This window comes from Macrobrachium rosenbergii, chromosome 10 (assembly GCF_040412425.1).
Source record: "Macrobrachium rosenbergii isolate ZJJX-2024 chromosome 10, ASM4041242v1, whole genome shotgun sequence".
In the NCBI taxonomy this organism is placed as follows: Eukaryota; Metazoa; Arthropoda; class Malacostraca; order Decapoda; family Palaemonidae; genus Macrobrachium; species Macrobrachium rosenbergii.
In genome coordinates, this window is record NC_089750.1 from 30,522,714 (window position 1) to 30,546,334 (window position 23,621).

General features: G+C 43.7%; 1 protein-coding gene across 5 annotated transcripts in view; it reads left to right on the forward strand.

Moving 5' to 3' along the window:
* Positions 1 to 23,621, forward strand: part of AIMP2 (aaRS-interacting multifunctional protein 2) — a 197,513-nt gene that overhangs the window by 114,131 nt on the left and 59,761 nt on the right. For all 5 annotated transcript variants that reach the window (XM_067110119.1, XM_067110115.1, XM_067110118.1 and 2 more), the window contains one exon: positions 6,616 to 6,726. In XM_067110119.1, the coding sequence (XP_066966220.1) occupies positions 6,616 to 6,726 (111 nt within the window). The remainder of the gene's footprint in view (positions 1 to 6,615; positions 6,727 to 23,621) is intronic.

The following is a 23,621-nucleotide window of genomic DNA, read 5'->3' on the forward strand; positions in this document are numbered from 1 at the left end:
ATGAATCTTACCAACTGTTAAAGATTGCTTTGGCTTTACAAAAGAAGTTGATGCAAGATCTTTTGGTGCAATCCTCAAGCTGCCCTAAGGATCTCTGCTCTTTTAGCTCCAAGACACTCTCTCCTCTGCAGCCCTTTCCCTTTCATGGGAACAGGCAAAGGGCTCAACCAAGAAGTCGCACAAACACGCATTTCAACCCCCATTCGATCAAGAAATCGTCAACCAAGTGTTCAACTAAGAAGTGAAGCCAGTGTCCTCCGTGCCCCAGTAGGTGCCAAGCTCCTTCTCTTTTGGGAGAGTTGGGGGAAGAAAGGGGCAGAACAATGGGTAATGGAAGTCCTCAGGTTTGGCTACTCATTACCGTTCAGAGAAAGACCTCCGTTAGTCATGCAGCCCATCATCTTGACTGCCTCCTCCGTAGGCTCAAAGAGGTTTTCGGCTCTCGCAGAGGAAGTATATTCCCTTGAGAGGAGGTTTGTAGAGGTAGTCACAGATCTGAGCTCAGAGGGGTTCTACAGTTGGCAGTTTGTAGTCCCCAAGGCAACAGGAGGATGGAGACTGGTCCTGGATGTAAGTGCCCTAAACGTATTTGTTCAAAAGACAAAGTTTTGTATGGAGACGAATTGTTCCATTCTTGTGTCTGTTCGTCAGGGAGACTGGATGTTCTCAGTAGACATGCAAAACACGTTCTTCCATGTCCCCATATACCTGGACTCAAGGAAGTACCTAAGATTCGTATTTCAGGACCAAATTTTCCAATTTCGAGCTCTATGTTTTGGACTAGCAACAGCTTCTCAAGTTTTTACGCGGGTTCTGCCGCCCCCTGGCAGGTTGGCTTCGTCTCATGGGGATAAACATCTCACTATAACTAGATGATTTGCTCCTTCATTCACCAACGAAGGAACAATGCATGGAGGATCTTTGGAAAACTCTTCTTTTAACCCAAGATTTAGGTTGTTGATTAGTCATCAGAAGGGCCAGCTGGCTCCGTCAAAGGAGATAGTTTATTTGGGGATGACTCTGAACACTTCGTTTTCGGGCTTTTCCATCCCCCAAGAGAGTGGAGTCCTGTCTAAGTACGATAGAGGAGTTGTTTCTCTCCCTCCATAGCTGCTCAGCCAACAGGTTGATGAGTCTCATCGGGACGTTGGCCTTCATAGAACAGTTTGTTTCCCTGGGGAGACTTCATATGAGAGTACTACAGTTCTTCCTCAGAGCCAGCTGGAACAGGAAAAGTCATCCAGACTCATTCATGTTCATGGTGACTCAGAACATCAAGAATCACCTGCTTTGGTGGAGGTCAGAAAGCAGGTTATTAGAATAGAAGTCCCTATTCCCTCAGAACCCCGACCTAAGCTTTTTGCCAATGCATCGGACTTGGGCTGGGGCGCTCTCCTGGGAGACAGGGAAGTTTCAGGGACATGGTGGCAAGAACAAAAGGAATTGCACATAAATGTGAGAGCACTAAAGGCTATTCACTTAGACTACAAGCCTTTGCTTTGTAGGTTTACGACAAAACTATAGCGGTCCACTCAGACAACACAACGGCCTTGTCGTACATAAGCGAGCGGGGAGGGACCCATTCCTTTTTGCTCTGCAAAGCAGCAAGGGATCTGCTTCTCTGGGCGAACCAGAATTGGACAAGAATACTGACAAGATTTGTCCAGGGCAAACTGAATGTGCTGGCAGATCAGCTGAGCCGAGGCACCCAAGTCATTCCTACGGAATGGACTCTACATCCTTTAATTGGCTCAGCCCTTTGGAGACTGTTGGGAAGACCGACTCTGGGCCTCTTTGAAACGTCCAGAAATCATCGTTTCCCTCTTTTTTTCTCACCAGTTCCAGACCCCTTGGCATGGGCGACGGATGCAATGCTTCAGGAGTGGTCCAATGTAAAGTTAAGTATACCATAGTTTTACCAGACCACTGAGCTGATTAACAGCTCTCTTAGGGCTGGCCCGAAGGATTAGACTTATTTTACATGGCCAAGAACCAATTGGTTACCTAGCAACGGGACCTACAGCTTATTGTGGAATCTGAACCACTTTATAGTGAGAAATTAATTTCTATCACTAGAAATAAATTCCTCTAATTCTTCATTAGCAGGCCGGAGACTCGAACTCGTGCCTAGCGAGTGCTAGGCGACAACTCTGCCGACTCGCCCAACGAGGAACTTGACTGGTCCAACAAGGAGCTGTATACCTTCCCTCCCTTCAGAATGATACGATAGGTATTAAACAAGTTCCAGTCCCACCAGAACGTGTCAGTGATACTAATTGCCCCATTTTGGCCTCTTAAAGGAATGATTTCCGGACCTCATGGGGCTTCGGGTAGATTTCATGAGGCTGCTCCCTCAAAGACAGTCTTCTCAAACAGCTCCATGTCAGAACAGTTCATCAAGGGTTGTCTACTCTATTTTGACAGGCTACAAACTATCAAGAAGCTCCTTAGAGCTAAGGATTTTCGATTGCAGCTGCAGAAGCTATTTCGAAATGCAGACGTCAGTCTTCCTGCGGTGTATACCAGAACAAGTGGTCCATTTTCCACACTTGGTGCAGGAAGAATGAAATCTCTTCTAAAACAACTCTGACAGAGATTGCAGATATCCTTTTATACCTTAGAACCTACAGGGGCCTGGACTTATCCTTGCATCAGGACACCTCGGATTTGATTGAATCTTTTGATACAGGTAAGCAAAAGAGGACAGAACCAGTATCTTGGAACCTAGATTTGGTCTTGAAACAGCTTTCTGGTCCACCTTTTAAGCCTATCAATACCGCTTCTTTCAGGAATCTGACTAAGAAGACCCTCTTCCTGGTGGCCTTAGCAACAGCTAAGAGGGGGTAGTGAAATACAGGCCATACATAGAAGGATCGGGTTCTCTGGAGGAGATGCAATCTGTTCATATACTCTGGGATTTCTCGCAAAGAATGAGAATCTGTCTAAGCCCTGACCTTGTTCTTTTAATGTCAGGAAATTGGGAGACACTAGGACCAGAGGAGGAAGAAAGAACACTTTGCTGTATGAGGGCCTTAAGTTTTATCTTCAGAGGACCGAGAAGTTAAGAGGGCCTTCCAGTAATCTGTGGACTTCAGTCAAAGATCCTTCGAGTCCTCTTTTGAAGACTGCGCACTTTTTTTTCTAGAGATCTTATCAGAGAAGCCCATTCTCAAGTAGAAGAGCTTATACCTGCTCTGAAGGTTAAAGCACATGAAATCAGGGCAGTGGCTACATCATTAGTGTTTAAACACAACCTATCTCTGTCCAACATTCTCCAAGCAGCATATTGGAGATGTAAATCAGTATTTGCATCCCACCATTTAAGGGACATAGAAACGGTTTTTAGTGAATGCAGTACCTTGGGTCCTTTGTTGTTGGCTAGCATGGTGTTGGGGGAGAAAATGTAAGAAGCATCCCTTCCATCCTTTCTCTTCGCCCTGAACTATGGTGTTGAGTTTTAGGGGAGTCTGGGGGTGCTATGTACTTGGAGACCCTCCAGTTTTTAATGGTTGGGTGGTGGTATTTTTAAAATTTTTGGTGTAGGTAACAGCATTGTTATCTGGTTGCTTCATGTTGGCACTGCACCCTGGGCAGGGGTAATTATATATACTTTACTAGTGTTCGAAGATGTCCTTTGCTGTAAGGCTCCTACTAATGTAGTAGGCAATCCAGGGCCATGCCCCTTGCCTCTACTGAGTAAGATGAGCACCACCCAGGGGCAGTATGTCCATGTATCCCACCTCCTGTCAGTGTGGAATCAGCTATGTAATTACTTTTATATATATATATATATATATACTTACCAAGTAATTACAGATTAAGATCCCTCCCTCCTCCCCTTGCATGGACTTAATGGCAAAAACAAATTGAAGCCATTTGCTCAGTTGTTCATCTTCTTCCCCAAAAGTGGGCGGGGTTGGTTGTCTACACCAAAACAAAAGAATCGCTACTGCGAGTTTCAAATTTTAGCTGCCGATGATAGAAACTGTTAGCTAAGTAATTACTCGTTAAGTATATATAAAACTTTATCATAAAAATGTCATTATTCTTCAACACAAAATATTTTAATCAGTGCCAGTCTAAATCAAAGACAGCTACCATTACATCTTCTAGGGTGAGTAGGGTGCTTGCAAACCATAAAAAGTCATTTCAAGATGGAGAAATAATCAAAGAGGCATTTTTAGAAGCAGCAGACTCGCTATTTGAAAACAAAAAATAAATCTGAAATCCTTTCTTCCATCAAGGATCTTCAGCTATCAAGAAACACTGTTATTAGGCGCTGTGAATGTATGGCTGAGTTGAGTGAACAGCTGGATAAAGACGTACATCAGTGTTTGTATTTTTCATTACAATTTGATGAATCTACTGGTGTGGTTGATACATCACAGTTATGCATTTTCATTTGGATGTTATTTAAAGATATGAAAACCAAAGAGGAGCTACTGAAAATCCTACCATTAAGAGGTAAAACTAGAGGTGGTGACATATTTCAGATTTTCAGTGAGTTTGTTCAAGTGAAGACAATTACCTCTGAGTAAGCTTGCACCAGTAACAACTGATGGGGCACCTGCAATGGTTGGATATCAGTAGATTCATTGCTCTCTGCAGGCATGATGGTAGGTGTCTTGAATTTTTCGGTTGTCATTGTATTACTCATCAACAAGTGCTTTTTAGCAAAATGATGAATATGAAAGAAGTTGAGAATTCAGTTTGAGCCAGGAGTCTTCAGAGATGGCTGTTCTGAGCTCAGTTGGAAATTAATGAGGCTCAACACTCAGATTTTTTGTTGCATATTGATGTCAGGTGGTTAAGTAGAGGAAAATTCCTTTAGAGATGTAGAGGTCGACTGTCAGAAATACAAGAGCTTTTTGCCTCAAGAGGTCAATCTTCTGTTCTCATGCAGTTAGAAAACAAAGTACTGTACTATGGCTGTTAGGTTTAGCATTTTTAGTTGACTTTGTTGCTAAACTTCATGAACTAAATTTAGACCTTCAAGGAAAAGACAAATCTATAGTAGACAGATTAGTGCTGTGACACCTTTCAAACAGAGACTAAAGCTGGTGTCCTCTCAGCTGCAAAAATTTCAGCTATGAAACTTCAGAAATGTGGAATCTGAACTAGAAAATCAGGGAAAAGACTGCAACCAGTTTGACAGTGCTTGATATATTGAACAGGTGACAAATGTAGTTTCAGATTTTGACAAACGTTTTCAAGATATAGTGGCAATAGCATCTGTTCCAACACATATGTGTTTTCCATTTGGTAAAGACAAATATTGAAGAAATTGCATCTATAATGGCATCAAAGTATCACATGGATGTATCTGAAGTAGAGAATGAACTTCTTAAAATTCAAAATGACTTTCAGATAAAATCCATGGCAGCAGAGGGAAGTTTCTGGAACTCTCATTGAAGAAAAATGTCCCAATATCTGAACATGTGCTATGTACCTAACTGCTTTTTTTGGATCTACATACCTATGTGAATGAGCATTCTCACATATGAAACACACAAAATCCAAACAATGCTCAACAATGACAGATGACCACTTGGATGTTTGTTTACTGTTAGCAGTATCCACCTACACTCATAATTACAAGAAGTTGGGTGACAATCTGCAAGGTCAATCATCTCATTAGTAATGTAATTTTATGTTTTGCTATTCTAATTTTAAATATATCCATCACGTTAGCGTATAGGAGCAAACTCAACACTGGGATTTTCTAACAAACTAACGATAGGAGAGAAAGGAAGTTTACTCTTGTATTAGGTTCATAAGAAAAATATCCCTGCTGTGATGATAGGAGTAAGGGGCTTTACAGTTATCACATGAAATTTCAACATCCTGCAAATAATGCTAGGCAAAAACTGAGTTACACCTCCATTCAGCTGTGTTGACAACCTTCTTTAGCAGGTTTTTAAGGAAATTAAAGACATGATGACGACAGATGTCAAGATGCTTTACTTTAAAAAATGGCGTATAGGAGCATACCTTCATATCTAAAGGTAGTGGTTGTCTTTAGTTGTGGACTGTCATTGTGAGGTTTTGACTAGCACAGGAGTCACCAGTACTCTATGAGATTTTTTTTTCTTCTTCTTTATAAGGATACTCTGACAAGTCCCACTGTGAGGGCCTAACTTCCTGCTGTGGCTTCTTTATAAGGATACTCTGACAAGTCCCACTGTGAGGGCCTAACTCCCTGATGTGGATCCACCATCTGGTGGCAGTGTTTACCAGGAATGTGTAGAAGCTTTTTCTCTTTTTAAATAAAGCTTGAGTTTGCTTGGCTGAGTGGATGTTTTTCTTGGCTGCACTAGCCCATCATCCTCTTTGAATGTTGTAGTCACCTAACTTTAACAGTAGGCAAAATTCATATTATTCATGGTCATTGTAGAAAATGACTAACTAAAGATAAATTAACCATAAAATTACAGTATGTAGTCCAGGCTTGGGTATAGCCTTTCTTACCTCCTGGAATGGTGGTACCTAGGTCAGCCAATTCTATACAGAGATCAACTTTCTTGAGAACTACCTGTGAAATAGATAACTAGGCAAAATTCTTACGCAGAACTGGGAAAGCCAGCATTACTGAGTTCTTGGTATTTTTCATTTCAGGTGAGTGAAAGTCTTCAGAAGACATTTACTGAAAGTCCAGAGGGTGATAGATCAAAACACAGTTTAGCTTTTACTCTTCATTGGAAGGATGTTTCTTCACCTAGCCTTATGGTAAGTACTTATTACTTATTTAGTATTGGAAAAATATATTTATTCCACAGGCAAAATTTAATAGTTGTATAATTTTGAGTAAAATTATGTTGGATTATTAGAAAAAGAATGTTATGTACTATAATAATGGTAATTAGCTATTAACTAGAAAGAACAGTGAAGTAGAATAGGAAATGCCATTGTCTTCAGGCACTAGTGCAGTGCCCCAAAGCCGAGAGATGCTAAGCAAAGAGTATTGAACCTCTTTGAGGGAGATACACACTAATAGCTAATGAGCCTCTTCCTTTAAAGCTCTTGACAATCACATTGTTGCCTTTACAAGATGCCATGAGGCACAAAAGTAGCATTATTGATACTCTGTGTTGTATAGGACTCACCTAGTGGTCTGGGGCACAGGTTTTGCAGCTCTGTACTTGTGGCTTATTTCAGAGAACTAGGGCATAACATACCGTACTTCACATCAGTATCACCAGTAAGAAATTTTGAATGAATGAACTTTATAGAGTACCATTTACTTCAGTCAAGGTTATGGGCCGTATTCAGTGTCTGATCTCACAGTAAACACAGTGATAATGAAGACCCAGAATGGGTAAATGAAAGTTATTAGTAGCACTTCAACTTCCTCTTTCATTTTTGATGAATATTTTTGAAATTTTCAAAGACTGGTTAAATGGCCGTAAGACATGAGCAACACCTCTGTTATCACGTGGTCAAAGCATTTTTTCGAAATATTAAAATTAAGGGGGTTCTGGCCCCCCCCCACACATAGTGAGGTAGTGCTGACGTTTGGTTCCTAATGACTACTGTCATTTTTTCCTTTATCCACCTAATTTATCAATAATTTTTAATTTTATATCACCTAACCTCTCATGTCTGGCGCCAGCAATCTGTTTGGCACAAGTGAAAGCATCGAAAAAGTTCTTCCTATTCGAGAGACAAAAAGGCTACAGAAACAAACGCCAAAGAACAAAAGTACCAAAGAAGTGAAAAAACGGCTAAAAATGAGCTAAGAATATGATCCTGGGAAATACTGAGCTTTTCTTTCTTGGTTTTCAAACCAGGCAACAAAGAGTCAGGTGGTACTTGACGATACCCTCGTCTCGAGCGAATAATACCCCTTTTTAGGGGGGGTGGACCTGGAGCCAGAAACCAAGCAAAAAGAACACTAAGAACTATTAGAAAGAAGGAAAGGAAGTCTGAACTAAGTGCTAGTGAGTATTTAACATTTGTTTGTAACATGTTTTTGCTATAAGTTTTTTCCACAAGTGCCAAAAAAAGGGATTTTGACAAAGGAAAAATCTATTTCTGGGCTTCGACCTGTGTCATCTGGTGAAATATCCATTCAGCACATATTTCTAGGTAAATTCATTGCTAAATATACCAGAGAAAAGCTAATGCAATGCTGGGGTTACTACCCCAGTGCGAGCCCATAAAATGGAGTTGTGTATAAGAAAGGGTGAGTTTGTCACTATCACAGGCCTTCGCCCTGTAGACATTCCCAATCTCAAATCTCCCCGGAGCGAGGTGGCGTTACAATGCCCGCACCGCTCCCTGACTATCAACAAACCAGCCGCCAATTTGGCATTCCATTTATAGCACGCTCTTACACTTGTGTGTTTTCCCTTGTGCGCTATTTTTGCCTTTTCTTGTGTTCGTCATGTCTTCCTCGCAGGATATGTCTTCACCTAAGTTGAGTACCATCTCCTCTTTTTGTTTTTAGGCGGCTGAGGCTCCTTATTTACCTCCTAATCCTTGCTCCCGACCTCATGTGACCTTCAGTCTTGGTGGGGCTTCCTTCCCTTTTATATATGTTTTTATGTGTGTTTTACATAATTTCATTTTTGCTTATTATCAAAGTTAGTTCTTTTCAGATTACCCTTCCCTGGGGAGGCTGGTCCTCTTGTCTCTTAGGTTACGAGTTTCCCCTCTTGCCTTTGAGAGCATTATTCAGTTTTATTTTTGGACCCTCTCCTCCTCCAGCTCTCGGGTATATTCACTGAGATGGTACGGTTATGCCTTATAGTTTCATTATCTCATTTTACACGGTGACATAGATATTTTTGGATTATTTTGTTTACGTTTGATCGTAAGGGTCGCCATTTTACCATCCGCGCTCATATCGATTTTGGTTTGGATCACCCTTCTACATGTGTCTTTTATTATTTAAATTATTTTTCTTTGATGTAACGCTATATTATTTTATGATTAACTTTTAGTGTTTCCTTAGTCTGATAGATCCCAGCAGTTTTCCTCCTAGGCTACCTCCCTTGCCGCTGGTCGGCTTCGCAGGTTAGCCTAGGAAGTTAGGCTACCTTACGGCTCTTTGCCCTTCCTTTTGGAGGGAGGTTAGGTGTGTAGGAGGGTCTCATGTTCTGCGCCTTCCCGATGATTTCGTCTGGTTCGGATGGGTGTTTTAGGCCTATGTTTTCCCCTCTCCCTACCTCGGCCTTCCCGATTGGACTCTTGAGTCCCGGTAAGGTTAGGCTAGAATAGCGAGGGTATTCTTATCCGTAGCCTATCCCTGTCCGAGCCGTCAATGTTGGGACAGCATCCCAGCATCGTGAGTTTTCCCCCTCTCCTACCACCCTACCCCTCCCCTCCCTCCCTCCATTCCACCCTTGGCTTGTTTTCGTATACATCGTGAGCATGCCCATGGTTGGGTGCTCTGAGCCCTTCCCACCCCCACCCCCACCGTTTCCTAACATTCCTTACCCCTTCCTTTGCATTGAGTGGTTCTCCCTTGTTCTCCCTTACCCAGGGTCGCCAATCTCTGTTGATCGGCACCCCGTGGAGAACTCGTCTGGTGTCTGGGGGTGCTTCCCCACTCCCTGGCCACCATTCATTGATTACCATTTCCTTGTGTCCTTTTAGCTTTTGGAGGGTTTCATAGTATTCTCCCTTCCTTGGTAGTCGTTCTTTCATGATCGGCACTCGGGAGGGGGTTTGGCTGGCGTCCGGGGTGCTCTCCCACTCTCTGGCCGCCACTGGAAGGTCCTCCATTTGCCTATCCCCCACCCTTCCCTAGCATCAGGTGACAAGTTCTCCCAGCCAGGGTAGTCGTTCTCTTTGACCGTCACCCCGTGGAGAATTATTACGGTAGCCAGTTAGTGTTTTCCACCTGACTGTCTTCTGTCTACATGTCCGCCCGTCTGCTAGTTATTATCGTCCTTGTTTGTCCCTGTTCTATTCACCTAGAACATTGACCATACTCCCTGGGTATCTATCTTGACTTTGGCCAGATCTTTCTTATGCCGGGTTGTCGGGTCTCTCGTTACCCTCTTGTTTTTGTAACCACTCCGGTGGGTATGGTGTGTGGTCGGACGGCGCTCACCACGCCTCCTCCGCCATCACCATAAGTGTGGTGTAACTTGATTCTCCCGGCGCCAAGCGGAATTTTTTTATTTATATAGACTCTAAGGTTAACCATTTTGTGATTGTGTGTTTACTTTACTCTACCGGACGTAGTCTGGGGTAAAGTTAATTTGCTAATTAGTTTATGACGATGTTCTCACATGGACCTTCTAGTATCTCCGAGTTACCCGCGGTCCCTTTTATGGTAGCATGTATAAGATAGTTATACCCCTTATTACCGGATTTCTTCGGGTCTGACCGACTACAGCATGCTCCGCCAGTCTTTTTTTTATCTTAAGACTCACTCTGGCACCCTACTCCGGCGTGTCTTATTAGCATACTCATGTATCGTCCATTCCACTTACAGATGGTGCGTTGTCAGGAGCAGGGTTGCACGCGGTCCTGCAGCAGGCTTGTGGGCACGAGGTGTGTAGGTCCCACCGCCGCGCAGTTCGTGGTCGGGACCTGATTGTCTGGCACCCTGATGGATGTGAAGTGTGCTACGCTTCTTTACGAGCCAGTGTTAGATGAATCGGTAAGTTACATGTACTCGGATCATTGTTCTTTCTTGAGTTTTGCGCTCTTTTGTTGATATTTTTATGACAGTGGGAGATTTCGTTAGTTAACAATCTCCTTCTTTCAGATTGACCGCAGCTCCGCGACTTTTTCGATGCTGACCCTCAAGACCTGGGTCAGCGGCTTTGGGAGGAACGTCGGGTCAGGGAATCCTTACATCCTTTCCCAGGAGATATGTAGCATCCTCTACCCTACCCCGCGCCTGGGTCTCAGCGCCGGTCCCGGAGGAAGTAGCCGCCCCTTGATCGCTGGGATCCGGGAGATGACGGAACCTCCCAGGAAGAAGTGGCCATTTGCGGAGAGGTAGCGGAGGAGGTTGCTGCAATTAACATCAACCTAGAGCCTATGAGCATAGACCCAGATCGCCAAGCAGGTATGGGGGGTAAGTGAGGCAGAGTCTTCCGATCACCTCTTTAGTTCTCCTTCTTCTTCTGCTTCTTCCTTCAGAGGGTTTGGGAAATCCTCTTACCTTATGGACGGGTCAAGGTCTACTGTCCCTAAGGTTAAATCTGTGAAAACTAAGACCTTAGCAAAAACCTTCAAACCCCAGAGGGTTCGCTGCTCCTCGAAGACGCCACGGGCTCCCAGCCCTGCCGCATTCACGAGCAAGGCCTCCTCCTCTGGTAAGGGATCACGGTCCAGACAAAGTAAGGCGAGTCCCCCTCGTCCTTCCTTTGATGCTGAAGCTTTTGCAGAGCTTCTTATGGAGAAGTTAGACAAGAGAGTTGATGATAAACTCAGAACTCTCCTCCCAATTGTCTACTTCTAACTCCTCCGTGTTATCCCTGACTGAGAAGGTGAAAACCCAGGAGAGCTTGCTCTCTGGGTTTATGCGCGGCGGGACGGCCGCTCAGTCCTGGGCTGTTCTGGACGTTTCCGGTCTTCCTCCCTTCGATAAGGGAAACCCCTGGCGCCTGGCTCTTCATGCTCCGCAGCATGAAGACACCCTTCCCATCGAGGGCCTGGGCACCCTCAGATTGGAAGAACTAGAGTTCTTCGCTCCTGGTCTGCTGCCCCCCTTCCCAGGTTATGCCAGGCTTACTGAGGAGGCCTGGATAAGATCTGATAAGGTCCCAAAGAAGACTGCCATCTTCCCGAGGGATCAGGCACAGTCCACCCTGTTGCGCACGCTGACGGAGTGGCAGGCGGAGAACACAAAGCTTACCCCAGTCAAGGGTACGTTTACAATGTTCTCAGTGGGGAGACTATCCCCACCCCTGCACGAAGGTAGCCCTGCTCACCAGTCAGGCAGGCACTGAAGGCAAGCCCTTCCACAACTCCGGGAGACAGATCCCACCTCTCTGGTCTTCCCTGGAGATTCCGATTTTGGAAGGGAGTCGGCCACCTTTACGGTGGGTAGGCTGGACCCCGATTGCGCTTTTCTTCTCTCTTCAGTGAGCAACTCCAAGATCCCGGATTCGCTCCCTGAAGGCCAAAGCTGACACTAAGGGCAGACTAAGTAGGTCCCTAAATTCACTGACTCTGGCTGAGGCAACTTCGGTTGTTTACAATGAGGATGCCTTGTTCCAGGTCCTGACTAAATCCCTACTAGCAGGATTTCAGCAGGACCTTTATGACTTTGCAGTGGTTTCAATGAACTGCCGGAAACATATCTTTTCGGCAGCTTTATCCGGCACGAGCCCAATAGGCTCATGAAGAGCTCCATCTGGGGAGCTAATCTCTTCCCCAGGAAGAGGTCGACGCAGTCCTGGCAGAAGCGACCAGGGCTAACCAGAGTCTCCGCTCCCGTTGGAGTCTCCACTACAAACGGAAGACAATGGAGTCCGCTGGACCTCATCCCAAATCGGGGAAGAGGTTCAAGAAATTCAAGAGGCTCCCTGCCCAGACTGTACTGCAGGCTGTTCTGGTCTCCCAGCTGGTCAGCCTTCAACCTCTAGAGCTCAGCCTCAACCCCAGTATGTGCTGGTTCAACCAGCTCATCATTCGCCGCCCTACATATGTTGGCGTCCCCGGCTTTCAATGCCTCATATGAAAGCCAGGGTGCATTTCAGGCAATCAACCAAAATGCCAGGGGAAGCAGAGCCAGAGGCTCCTTCAGAGGTAGGTCATGCCCGCTTCTCTCCCGAGGGGAGGGGAGGCAGAGGTAGCAGAGGAGGCAGACCATCTCCCGCCCAGTGAGATTCCTCAGGTAGGTGGGAGGTTGTATCATTTTCGGGACCAATGGACCTTCAGTCCATGGGCCCACAGCATAGTCTCCAAAGGCCTGGGTTGGAGTTGGAGCAGAGGCCCTCCTCCCAGTCAGGTTCCATCAGTCACCATCCAAAGCCCTAAAGGACTTTGTGAAGGATCTACTACAAAAGAGGGCGATAAAGAAAACAGAACACTTGAAGTTTCAGGGCAGACTGTTCAGCGTGCCCAAAGAAAGGCTCCAGTCAGCAAAGAGTAATCCTAGACCTGTCTCGTCTAAATTTTACATTCAATGCGACAAATTTCGCATGCTTACAATCTCGCAGGTTGGACCCTACTACCCCGTGGAGCCGTAACCACCTCTATAGATCTTTCAGACGCCTATTATCACGTCCCGATTGCAGAAGGTTCTCTCCTTACCTGGGGTTCAGACTGGGAAAACAAGCATACTCGTTCAGAGTCATGCCATTCTGGTCTCAACATAGCCCCCAGAATTTTCACCAAACTGGCAGATACAGTAGTTCAACAACTATGGTCTCAAGGGATCATGCTGGCCGCATACCTGGACAATTGGATAATTTGGGCACCCAACGCCAGAACGCCGGAAAGCAACAACCATAGTAATCGGTTTTCTGGAATCTCTAGGCTTCCAAATAAACAGGAGAAATCCCGCCTAGTTCCCGAGAGCTGCTTTCAGTGGTTGGGAATCCAGTGGGACCTAAACTCACACAAACTATCTCTTCCGCCAGCCAAACGGAGAGAAATAGCCAAAGCAACCAGACAGTTCCTCATGAACAGGAAAGCTTCCCGCACTCCAAGAAAGAGTCTTAGGGTTCTCTTCAGTTTGCTTCAATAACGGATCTACCCTGAAACCAAACTGAAAGACATAAACAGGGTAAGGCGGAGGCAAGCCAACATCAGGTTCAGAGACAAGGTGTCTCTAATTCCGCAAATTCTGAGGAAGAGACTGCCCTGGACAACAGTCAAGAGCTTATCAAAGTCAGTGCCGCTCCAGTTCCCCCTCCGCATTAGTGATTCACACCGATGCTTCTCTAAGCGGGTGGGGAGGATACTCTCAACACAAAAAAGTGCAGGGAACATGGTCCACTTTGTTCCGCCAGTTCCATATCAATGTTTTTCGAAGCAATGGCAGTTTTTCTAACCTTAAAGAAGCTGCGCCCAACCAGACTAATCCATATCAGACTGGTCTTGGACAGTGCAGTAGTGGTGCATTGTATAAACAGAGGAGGTTCCAAGTCGAGCCGGATCAACCAAGTAATGATAGCAATATTCTCCCTAGCAAACAAGCACCGGTGGCATCTGTCAGCTACCCATCTGGCAGGAGTTCGGAATGTCATTGCAGATTCCCTGTCCAGGACAACTCCGCTGGAGTCGGAATGGTCCCTGGACAAAACATCATTCGAGTGGATTTGCAGTCAGGTCCCAGGTCTCAAGTAGACCTGTTTGCAACAGAATGCAACCACAAACTTCCATGTTATGTGGCTCCCAACCTGGACCCTCTGGCTCACTCCACAGATGCAATGTCGATAGATTGGAACAAGTGGCGGAGGATCTATCTGTTTCCTCCAGTAAACCTGTTGATGAAAGTCTTGCACAAGCTCAGGACATTCAAAGGCCAGGTGGCTCTGGTAGCACCTAACTGGCCAAAGAGCAACTGGTTTCTCTTTCTAGAACTGAAGCTCCGGTGCATACAGATCCCCAAACCAAAATTGACACAAACAGTACAAACTCGGACTGTGTCAGCGTCCTCAAGAGTCCAAGATGCCCTAGCTTTATGGATTTCATGAAATTTGCAGCTCAGGAAGATGCTGATATTGATCCCGTTAATACTCTATTCCTAGAATCAGACAAAAGGGAATCTACGCTCAGACAATATGACTCAGCAGTCAAGAAATTAGCACTTCTTGAAAGAATCTGAAGCAACAGTAATGACCACGAACCTTGCAATCTCGTTCTTTAGGTCATTATTCGAAAAAGGTCTTGCCTCTAGCACCATTACTACAGCCAAATCAGCTTTAAGAAAGATATTTTTACATGGTTTTGATATTAACTTAACAGATTCTTATTTTTCATCAATTCCTAGAGCATGCGCTCGCTTGAGACCAACAACCCGTCCACACACGGTTTCCTGGTTCTTAAATGACGTTCTTAAATTAGCATCAGATATTGATAATCAGAATTGTTCATTCTTAAGTCTGTTAAGGAAGACCTTATTCTTAATTAGCTTAGCTTCAGGTGCTAGAATTTCTGAACTGTCTGCTCTATCTAGAGAGCCAACCATGTTGATTTCTCCCGTCAGAGAAGTTCTGCTAGCCCCAGACCTTAAATTTCTCGCTAAGAATGAAGATCCACAAGATAGATGGTCCTCCTGGAAGGTTATCCCCTTCCACAAGACCTGTCATTATGCCCAGTCTCTACCTTAAAGGCTTACTTTAGACAGAACCTCTAATATAACTTCAGGCCCTCTTTTGTGAGGGAAGGTGAAGGAACTATTTCTCTGAAGGCCATCAGACAACAGATTTTGTATTTTATTAAACAAGCTAACCCAGATTCAGTTCAAAGGTTCATGATATCAGGCGGTGGCCACCTCAACTAATTATTTCCATCATATGAATTTTGATGATCTCAAAAAATATACGGGTTGGAAGTCACCTTCAGTGTTCAAACGCCACTACCTGAAATCCCTAGAGGCTCTAAAATTTTCCACAGTGACGGCAGGAAGCATTGTTCCTCCCTCTGAATGATACCACTATGTATTTCATACTATTCTGTCACTCTTTCTCTCACCTACCTGCCTCATTTATTCCCTTTGCCGTCTCCTGTGGGTCAGGCATGCTTCACAACCTGACTCCTGACCATGTTGCATATTGTCCTTGTCCCCTTTTGTTAGCATTTAAGTCTAGTTTAATTATGTTTTAATGTTATGTTTTCATGTTTGCTGTGGGGCATGGTTCCCCCATCTTGCTATTCTTATGTCCTTATATGTTTTCGACGTGGGTAATTAAATCTCACTCTGACTAATAGTTTTATTTCTTTCCATTACAGTAGTTTTACTTGATCTTCACCAAGCTGGTATGTTTAATTCTCTGTTATTATTTCACCGGGTGACACAGGTCAAAGCCCAGAAAAGGGATTTTGACAAAGGAAAAATCTATTTCTGGTGGAAGACCTGTGTCACCCAGTGACCCACCTCTATTTATTCCTTTCCCCTAGATAAAAATACCATGCTTGGGGGCGTGCTAACATGGAATGCCAAAATGGCGGCTGGTTTGTTGATAGTCGGGAGCTGGTGCGGGCATTGTAACGGCACCTGGCCCGGGAGATTTGAGATTGGGAATGTCTGTTCAGGCAAAGGCCTGTGATAGTGACAAACTCACCCTTTCTTATACACGACTCCATTTTATGGCTCACACTGGGGTAGTAACCCCAGCATTGCATTTAGTTTTTTCTCTGGTATATTTAGCAATGAATTTACCTAGAAATATGTGCTGAATGGATATTCATCGGGTGACACAGGTCTTCCCCAGAAATAGATTTTTCCTTTGTCAAAATCCCTTTTGGGGAAGACCTGTGTCACCCAGTGAATGGTTCCAATAGCACTATTTCTAGGCATAAATATTGCTAAATATACCAGAGAAAAAAGCTATCTACAATGCCGGGTTACTTAATTCCCTGGAGCGAACACCTAACGGTGTCGGTATACACTAGGGGTGAGCGGATTCCACTATCACAGGCCTTCGTCCGATAGATCTCTCTATTCTCAAATTCCCAAATTGGGTGAGCGGTAACAAAGAATGCCCACCCGCTTACCCACTAGGCGTCATCACATGACCGCGTCAACATCCCAATATTAGCACCCACCAAGCTTGGTATATCACCCGGGTGGGAAAGAAGTGCAGGGATGGAACACAGGACACAGGTCTTCCCCAGAAATAGATTTTTCCTTGTCAAAATCCCTTTCTGGGTCGACCTGTGTCACCCAGTGAAATTGTAACAGAGAATCGCCATACAAGAGCTTCAACGATCAAAGAATACTTTAATGGAGCTAAATAAAATTAAGAGAAAACTTTACTGTGTTTTAATACTCTCAAGTTATAAGATCAACCACAAGTTCAAATCTATGAGGCACACAGTCTAAAACTATAAAATTAACCAAACCAAGACACTTAAGGCTAACAAAATATGAATAAAAACAAGGTAATCACTGTACGTGTATTGGTCAGGCTGTGAAGCGGATCTGAGTTAAGGCTAGACGTAGGGCAAGCAGGCGAGGCAGGTAGGCTAGAGAATACACCAATAGGTAAACGAGGGTTTTCTAACTTGATATTTTCTTTATAAGGACAAGGAACATTCATAAACTAATCTTGAGCTGGGCCAGGAGGAACAATACTTCCTGCAGCTACTGTGGAATATTTAAGAGCCTCTAGGGACTTAAGATAGTGGCGTTTAAATACTGTTGGTGATTTCAGGGCATTGATATTTTTTAAAGTCAACAAAATTCATATTATGGAAACAGTTAGTTGAGGTGGCCACCGCATGAACATCATGTACCCGAGGTACTGACTCCGGGTTTGCTTGTTTAATGAAATAAAGAATTTGTTGCCTGATGGCCTTTAGGGAAACGTTACTTCCATTTTCCCTAACAAAAAGAGGGCCTGAAGTTCTCATAGATGTTCTATTTAAATAAGCTCTTAAAGAATTGACTGGACATAAAGACAGATCCTGTGGAAGGGGAATAATCTTCCAAGGAGACCATCTATTCTGTGGAACTTCGTTCTTTGCTAGGAAACGGGTCCGGAGACAACAGAACTTCACCTGACGGGAGGAAACCAACATAATTGGGCTCTCTAGAAAGAGCAGACAGTTCAGAAATTCCAGCTCCTGAGGCTAGACTTACCAAGAAAAATGTTTTTCTTAACAGACTCAGGTATGAACATAAACCGTTATCAGTGTCTGATGCCAATTTAAGTACGTCATTTAAGTACCAGGAAACCGTATGTGGACGGATTGTTGGTCTAAGACAAGCACATGCTTTAGGAATTGACAAAAATTAGGAGTATGTAAGATTAATATTAAAACCATGTAAGAATATTGTTTTTAAAGCAGATTTTGTTGCAGTAACAGTACTAGTGGCCAATCCTTTCTCGAATAGTGATCTGAAGAAAGAGATCGCTAGGTTCGTGGTCATTTCATGAGCTTCAGATTCCCTCAAAAACAATGCTAACATTTCTAACTGCTGAATCATACTGTCTGAGAGCAGATTCTCTCTTAACTGATTCTATGAATAATACATTGAGAGGGTCAATGTTAGCATCTTTCTGTGCTGCAAATTTCATGAAGTCATATAGCGAGGGCATTCAGAATTCTTGAGGAAGCTGACACAGTCCGAGTTTGCACTACTTGTGTCAACTGTGGGTTGGGGATATGTTTGTGCATGAGCTTCAACTCTAGTAGTAAAGGAAACCAACTTCCCTTCGGCCAGTTGGGTGCCACTAGTGCCACTTGACCTCTGAATGATCTGAGCTTGTGTAAAACTTTCATTTACAAACTTATTGGTGGAAACAGATAGATCCTTTGCCACCTGTTCCTGTTGATTGACATCGCATCTGTGAAATAAGCCAGAGGATCCAGATTGGGAGCCACGTAACACGGAAGCTTGTGGTTGCTCTCTGTGGCAAACAGGTCTACCTGGAGACCCGGTACCTGAAGGCAAATCCACCTGAACGACTCTTTGTCCAAGGACCATCCGACTCCAGCCGGGTTGTCCTGGATAGTGAATCTGCAATGACATTTCAACACCTGCCAGGTGGGTGGCTGACAGGTGCCAACGATGTTTCCTTTGCTAGAGAAAATTGCAATCATTACTTGATTGATATGGCTCGACTTGAAGCCCTCTGTTCAGACAATGCACCACTACTGCATTGTCCAGCACAAGTCTGATGTGAATCTGTGTGGCTAGCCGTAATTTCTTTAATGTTAGAAATACTGCCATTGCCTCTAGGATGTTGATATGGAACTGGCAGAATACAGTACTGCCGACCAATGTTCCTTGAACTTTCTTGTGTTGGGAATATCCTCCCCAACTGCTTAGGAGGCGTCTATGATGGATCACAAGTGAAGGAGGAGGAAACTGAGAGGCACTGATCTGGACAAACCCTTGACTGTCGATCGTGGCTGAAGCCTTTACCTCAATATTCGCGAATCAGAGACAGCTTGTCTCTGTTCCTGCTGTTGGCTGTTTACGCCATACTCTGTTTATATCCTTCAGTTTGGCTTTCAGCAGCAAGTCTGTTACTGAAGCATTTAACTGAAGAGAGCCCAGAATCCTTTCCTGGAAATGACGAGGCTGTTTTGTTTTTTGAGGAACTGTCTGCAGCTTTGGCTATTAGCTTTTTTTGGCTGGGGTAGCGACAGTTTGTGTGTGCTTAGGTCCCACTGGATTCCCAACCACTGAAATTGAGCTGCTGGAACGAGACGGATTTCTTCTGTTTATTTGGAAACCCAGGTACCCCAAGAAGTTGATTACTGGGTTGTTCTTCGACATTCCTTGACATTGATGCCCAAATTATCCAACCAGCCAGATATGCGGCCAGCATAATCCCTTGGGTTCGCAGCTCCTGTACTACTGTCTCTGCCAGTTTGGTAAATATTCTGGGCGCTATGTTGAGCCCGAATGGCATGACCCTGAACGAGTATGCTTGTTTCCTTAGTCTGAACCCCAGGTAAGGGGAGAAGTTTTCTCGCAACCGTGACGTGATAATATGCGTCTGCAAGATCTATAGAGGTGGTGACGGCCCCATGGGGAAGTAGGGTCCGTACCTGCGAGATTTTAAGCATGTGAAACTTGTCGCATTAAATGAATGAAATGAGACAAGAGAGGTCCAGAATTAGTCTTTGTTTGTCTGAGTCCTTCTTCGGAACACTGAACAGACGGGATGAAATTTCAAGTGTCTGACTTTCTGTATTGCCTTCTTTTGCAGAAGTTCCATTGCAAAGTCCTGTAGGATTTGGGATGGATGTTGATAGAACCTGACTGGTGGAGGAGGCCCTTTGCTCCAACTCCACCCCAGACCTTTTGAGATTATGCTGTGAGCCCAGGGGCTAAAGGTCCAATGGTCCCTGAAGAGATATAATCCCCCGCCTACCTGGGGTACCTCATTGATTGGGGGAGGCCCTACTTCCTCTGAATCCACGCCTCCTCTTCCACGTGAGAGGGACCTGGATGCTGCCCTAAACCTCTGTAGGCGGCTCTAGCCTGCTTCCTCTCATGCCTATTGTAGCCTGCAAATGTACCTGGCTCAAACGAGGCGCTGAAAGCTGGAGACGTCAAGGTTGGCGCAGAAGCTTGTTGCCTTGCTGCATCAGCACGAACTGCTGCTGAGGTTGTGCCTTAGATATAGAAGGTTTGACCTGTGAGACCGGTACTGCCTGAGGTACTGTTTGAGCTTGAGGTTTCTTAAAGCCCTGGAAACTCCTGAACATTTTCCTTCTTTAGGATGAGGTCCGGAGGTCTCAGAGAACTTCCTCTTGAAAGGAAGGCCCCAACGAGAGCTGAGACTCTGATTCAGGCTCTAGTTGCCTCTTTATAAAATTATTGACCTCAACCCTGAAAGAGGTTAGGTCCCCGACAGAACTCTTCACCAGTCTATTGGGCTCATGCCTGATGGTGGCCTTTGCAAAGATGTTTTTCCTGCAGTTCTGTCTGGCTACCACAAAGTCATAAAGGTCCAATTGGAAGGAAGCCAGTAACGACTTCGTGAGGACCTGAGACAGAGGTGCATCATTATAAGCCAATGCCGATACCTCTGAGATGGTGACTGAGTGCAGGGAGCGACTCAACCTGCACTTGGCCTCAAATACTACTTTGAGCAGAGCTTCCGGAATTCTGGGAAGCTGCTCGCTGAACAGGGTGGAGGCATACTCGGGATCGAGTTTCCCCACCATAAAGGTTGCCGGAGCTCCCAACCAACACTCTGAACCTCCGGGGAATAGAAGAAGTAGAATCTGTTTCCCGGAGTTGAGGCACAGGCTTGCCATCTAGCCCCGCCTGAAGGGTCAACTCCGCAATCTTGGTAGTGCAAGGGGTAGGAATGGCGTCACCAACAGAGAACACCGTAAAACTTCCCTTGAAGGGGGTAAGCTTCGTGTTCTCGCACTCCCAACTTGTGAGAGCGCGCAACAGGGTGGATTGTGCTTGGTCCCTTGGGAAGATGACTGTCTCTTTGGGGACCTTATCAGACCTAACCCAGGCTTCTTCCATTAACCTGGCAAAGCCTGGATAGGGAGGCACTAAGTCGGCTGGAAAGAACTCCAGTTCCCCCAGACGACTAATATCAAAATAAAAATAGAAAACAAAAATACAAGAGTGCCTAAACCTCAATGGTCAGTGTGCCATTGCCATGCAGGGGAGCATGCAAGGCCAGTCGCCACGGGTTTCCTTTATCAAAGGGGGCAGTTTGGAGGCATCCGGGACAACTTGGGATTGTTGCACTGCTTCGGATCGATGAACATGAGAGCAAGCTTTCCTGGGCCTGCAATTTTTGTGCCAATGACTGCATTGATCTCCGGAGGGCTGTAAGCTTGTGACCAGATCCTTTAGCTTAGCTTTTCTACCTTTGAGTCGATTTTCTGCATTAGCAGATCGACAAAGGCCTCAGAGTCAAAGCCAGGCTGTGGAGACTTAGACTTTGAATCTCTGTACCTCGACCCCTTATAAGGGGGAGTAGCCTTTTTTGTGGACGCCACCGGTTTGGGAGCCAGTGACAACTTAGAGGAGCTTGGCGGATTAGACCTTTGAGGTCTAGAGGACTTTGTAAGACTTTCTTTTCAGGGATTTCACCTTGGGCATAACAGACTGAGGTCTGTCCCCAAGGCTAGCTGGTTTCGGAAATCCCTGGAAGGAAGAGGAAGAAGAAGAAGGTGAATTAACCCTTAAACGCCAAGCCTCTATTTACAAAAATGTCTCAGATGTATGCCGCTGGCATGTTGATGGTCGTGAGTTAGCTAAACCTCCGAAAAAGTTTTTTCAAAAATCACAGCACGCTTAGTTTTTAAGATTAAGAGTTCATTTTTGGCTCCTTTTTTTGTCATTGCCTGAAGTTTAGTATGCAACCATCAGAAATGAAAAAATATCATTATCATATATAAATATTGAATATATGACAGTGAAAAAAACTGTATAATTGTATACAAATCAGCTATTGTAAGCACAATTCTGTTAAAGCTAATGAGTTAATTTTTTTAGTTGTATTGTACACTAAATTGCACGTGATGATTTTTGTATATAACAAATTGTAAAACAATCAAAGCAACACAGAGAAAATATTATCACAAATGATGCATGAATTGTAGTATGGATCGTGAAACAATGTTTTTTCGAAAATTCACCATAAATCGAAATATTGTGCTAGAGACTTCCCGTTTGTTGAAAAATGAAGCTAATTGATTGAATATTACTAGACTGTAAGTGATTTTTAGCTTATAATTGCAGTTTTCACCATTTTGGTCGAAAGTTAAAGTTGATTAAAGTCGAATTTTTTCTATTTATCGTGATTTATATGAAAATATTTCAAAACTGATAAATGCTACAACCATGAGTTATTTTCTGTTGTATTATACATGAAATTGTGCACATTTTCATATATAAAACTTTATGTAACGACTAATATAAAATGGTGCAAATATTACGACAACAGACTAAAGAATTTCTGAGATGTTCGAAAGAGTTACTGCGCAGAAGTAAGGAAAATGAAATTTTTTTTTTTTTCAAAATTCACCATAAATCGAAATATTGTGCTAGAGACTTCCAATTTATTGCAAAATGAAGGTAAACGATTGAATATTACTAGAATGTAAGAGTTTTAGCTTACAGTTGGTTTTTTTACCATTTCGGTCGAGTTAAAAGTTGACCAAGGTTGAAATTTTGGCAGTTATTGTGATTTATGTGAAATTATTTCAAAACTGATAAAAGCTACAACCATGAGCTATCTTCTGTTGTATTCTACATGAAATTGCGCACATTTTCATATATAAAAGTTTATGTAACGACTAATGTAAACGATGCAAACATTACGACAACATCTTAAAGAATTTCTGAGATGTTCAGCCGAGTTATCACAAGCAGACGAAAGAAAGTTTTTTTTTTTTCAGAAATTCACCATAAATCGAAATATTGTGCTAGAGACTTCCAATTTGTTGCAAAATGAAGGTACATGATTGAATATTACTAGAATGTAAGAGTTTTAGGTTATAATTGTTTTTTTTACCATTGCAAGTCTAGAGTTAAAGTTGATCAAGTTTGAAATTTTGCAGTTATTGTGATTTATATGAAAATATTTCAAAACTGATAAAAGCTACAACCATGAGTTATTTTCTGTTGTATTCTACATGAAGTTGCATTTCCAAATATAAAACTTTATGTAACGACTAATATAAAACAGTGCAAACATTAATGACAACGTGATTTAAAGAATTTCTGGCGATTCTCTGTAAAGGAAAAAGTTTTTTCAAAATTCACCATAAATCGAAATATTGTGCTAGAGACTTCCAATTGTTTGCAAAATGAAGGTAAATGATTGAATATTACTAGAATGTAAGAGTTTTAGCTACAATTGTGTTTTTTTACCATTTCAGTCGAAATCCAAAGTTGACCGAAGGTTTAAATTTTGGCAGTTATCGTGATTTATATGAAAATATTTCAAAACTGATAAAAGCTACAACCATGAGTTATTTTCTGTTGTATTGTACATGAAATTGCACATTATCATATATAAAACTTTATGTAACGGCTAATATAGAAC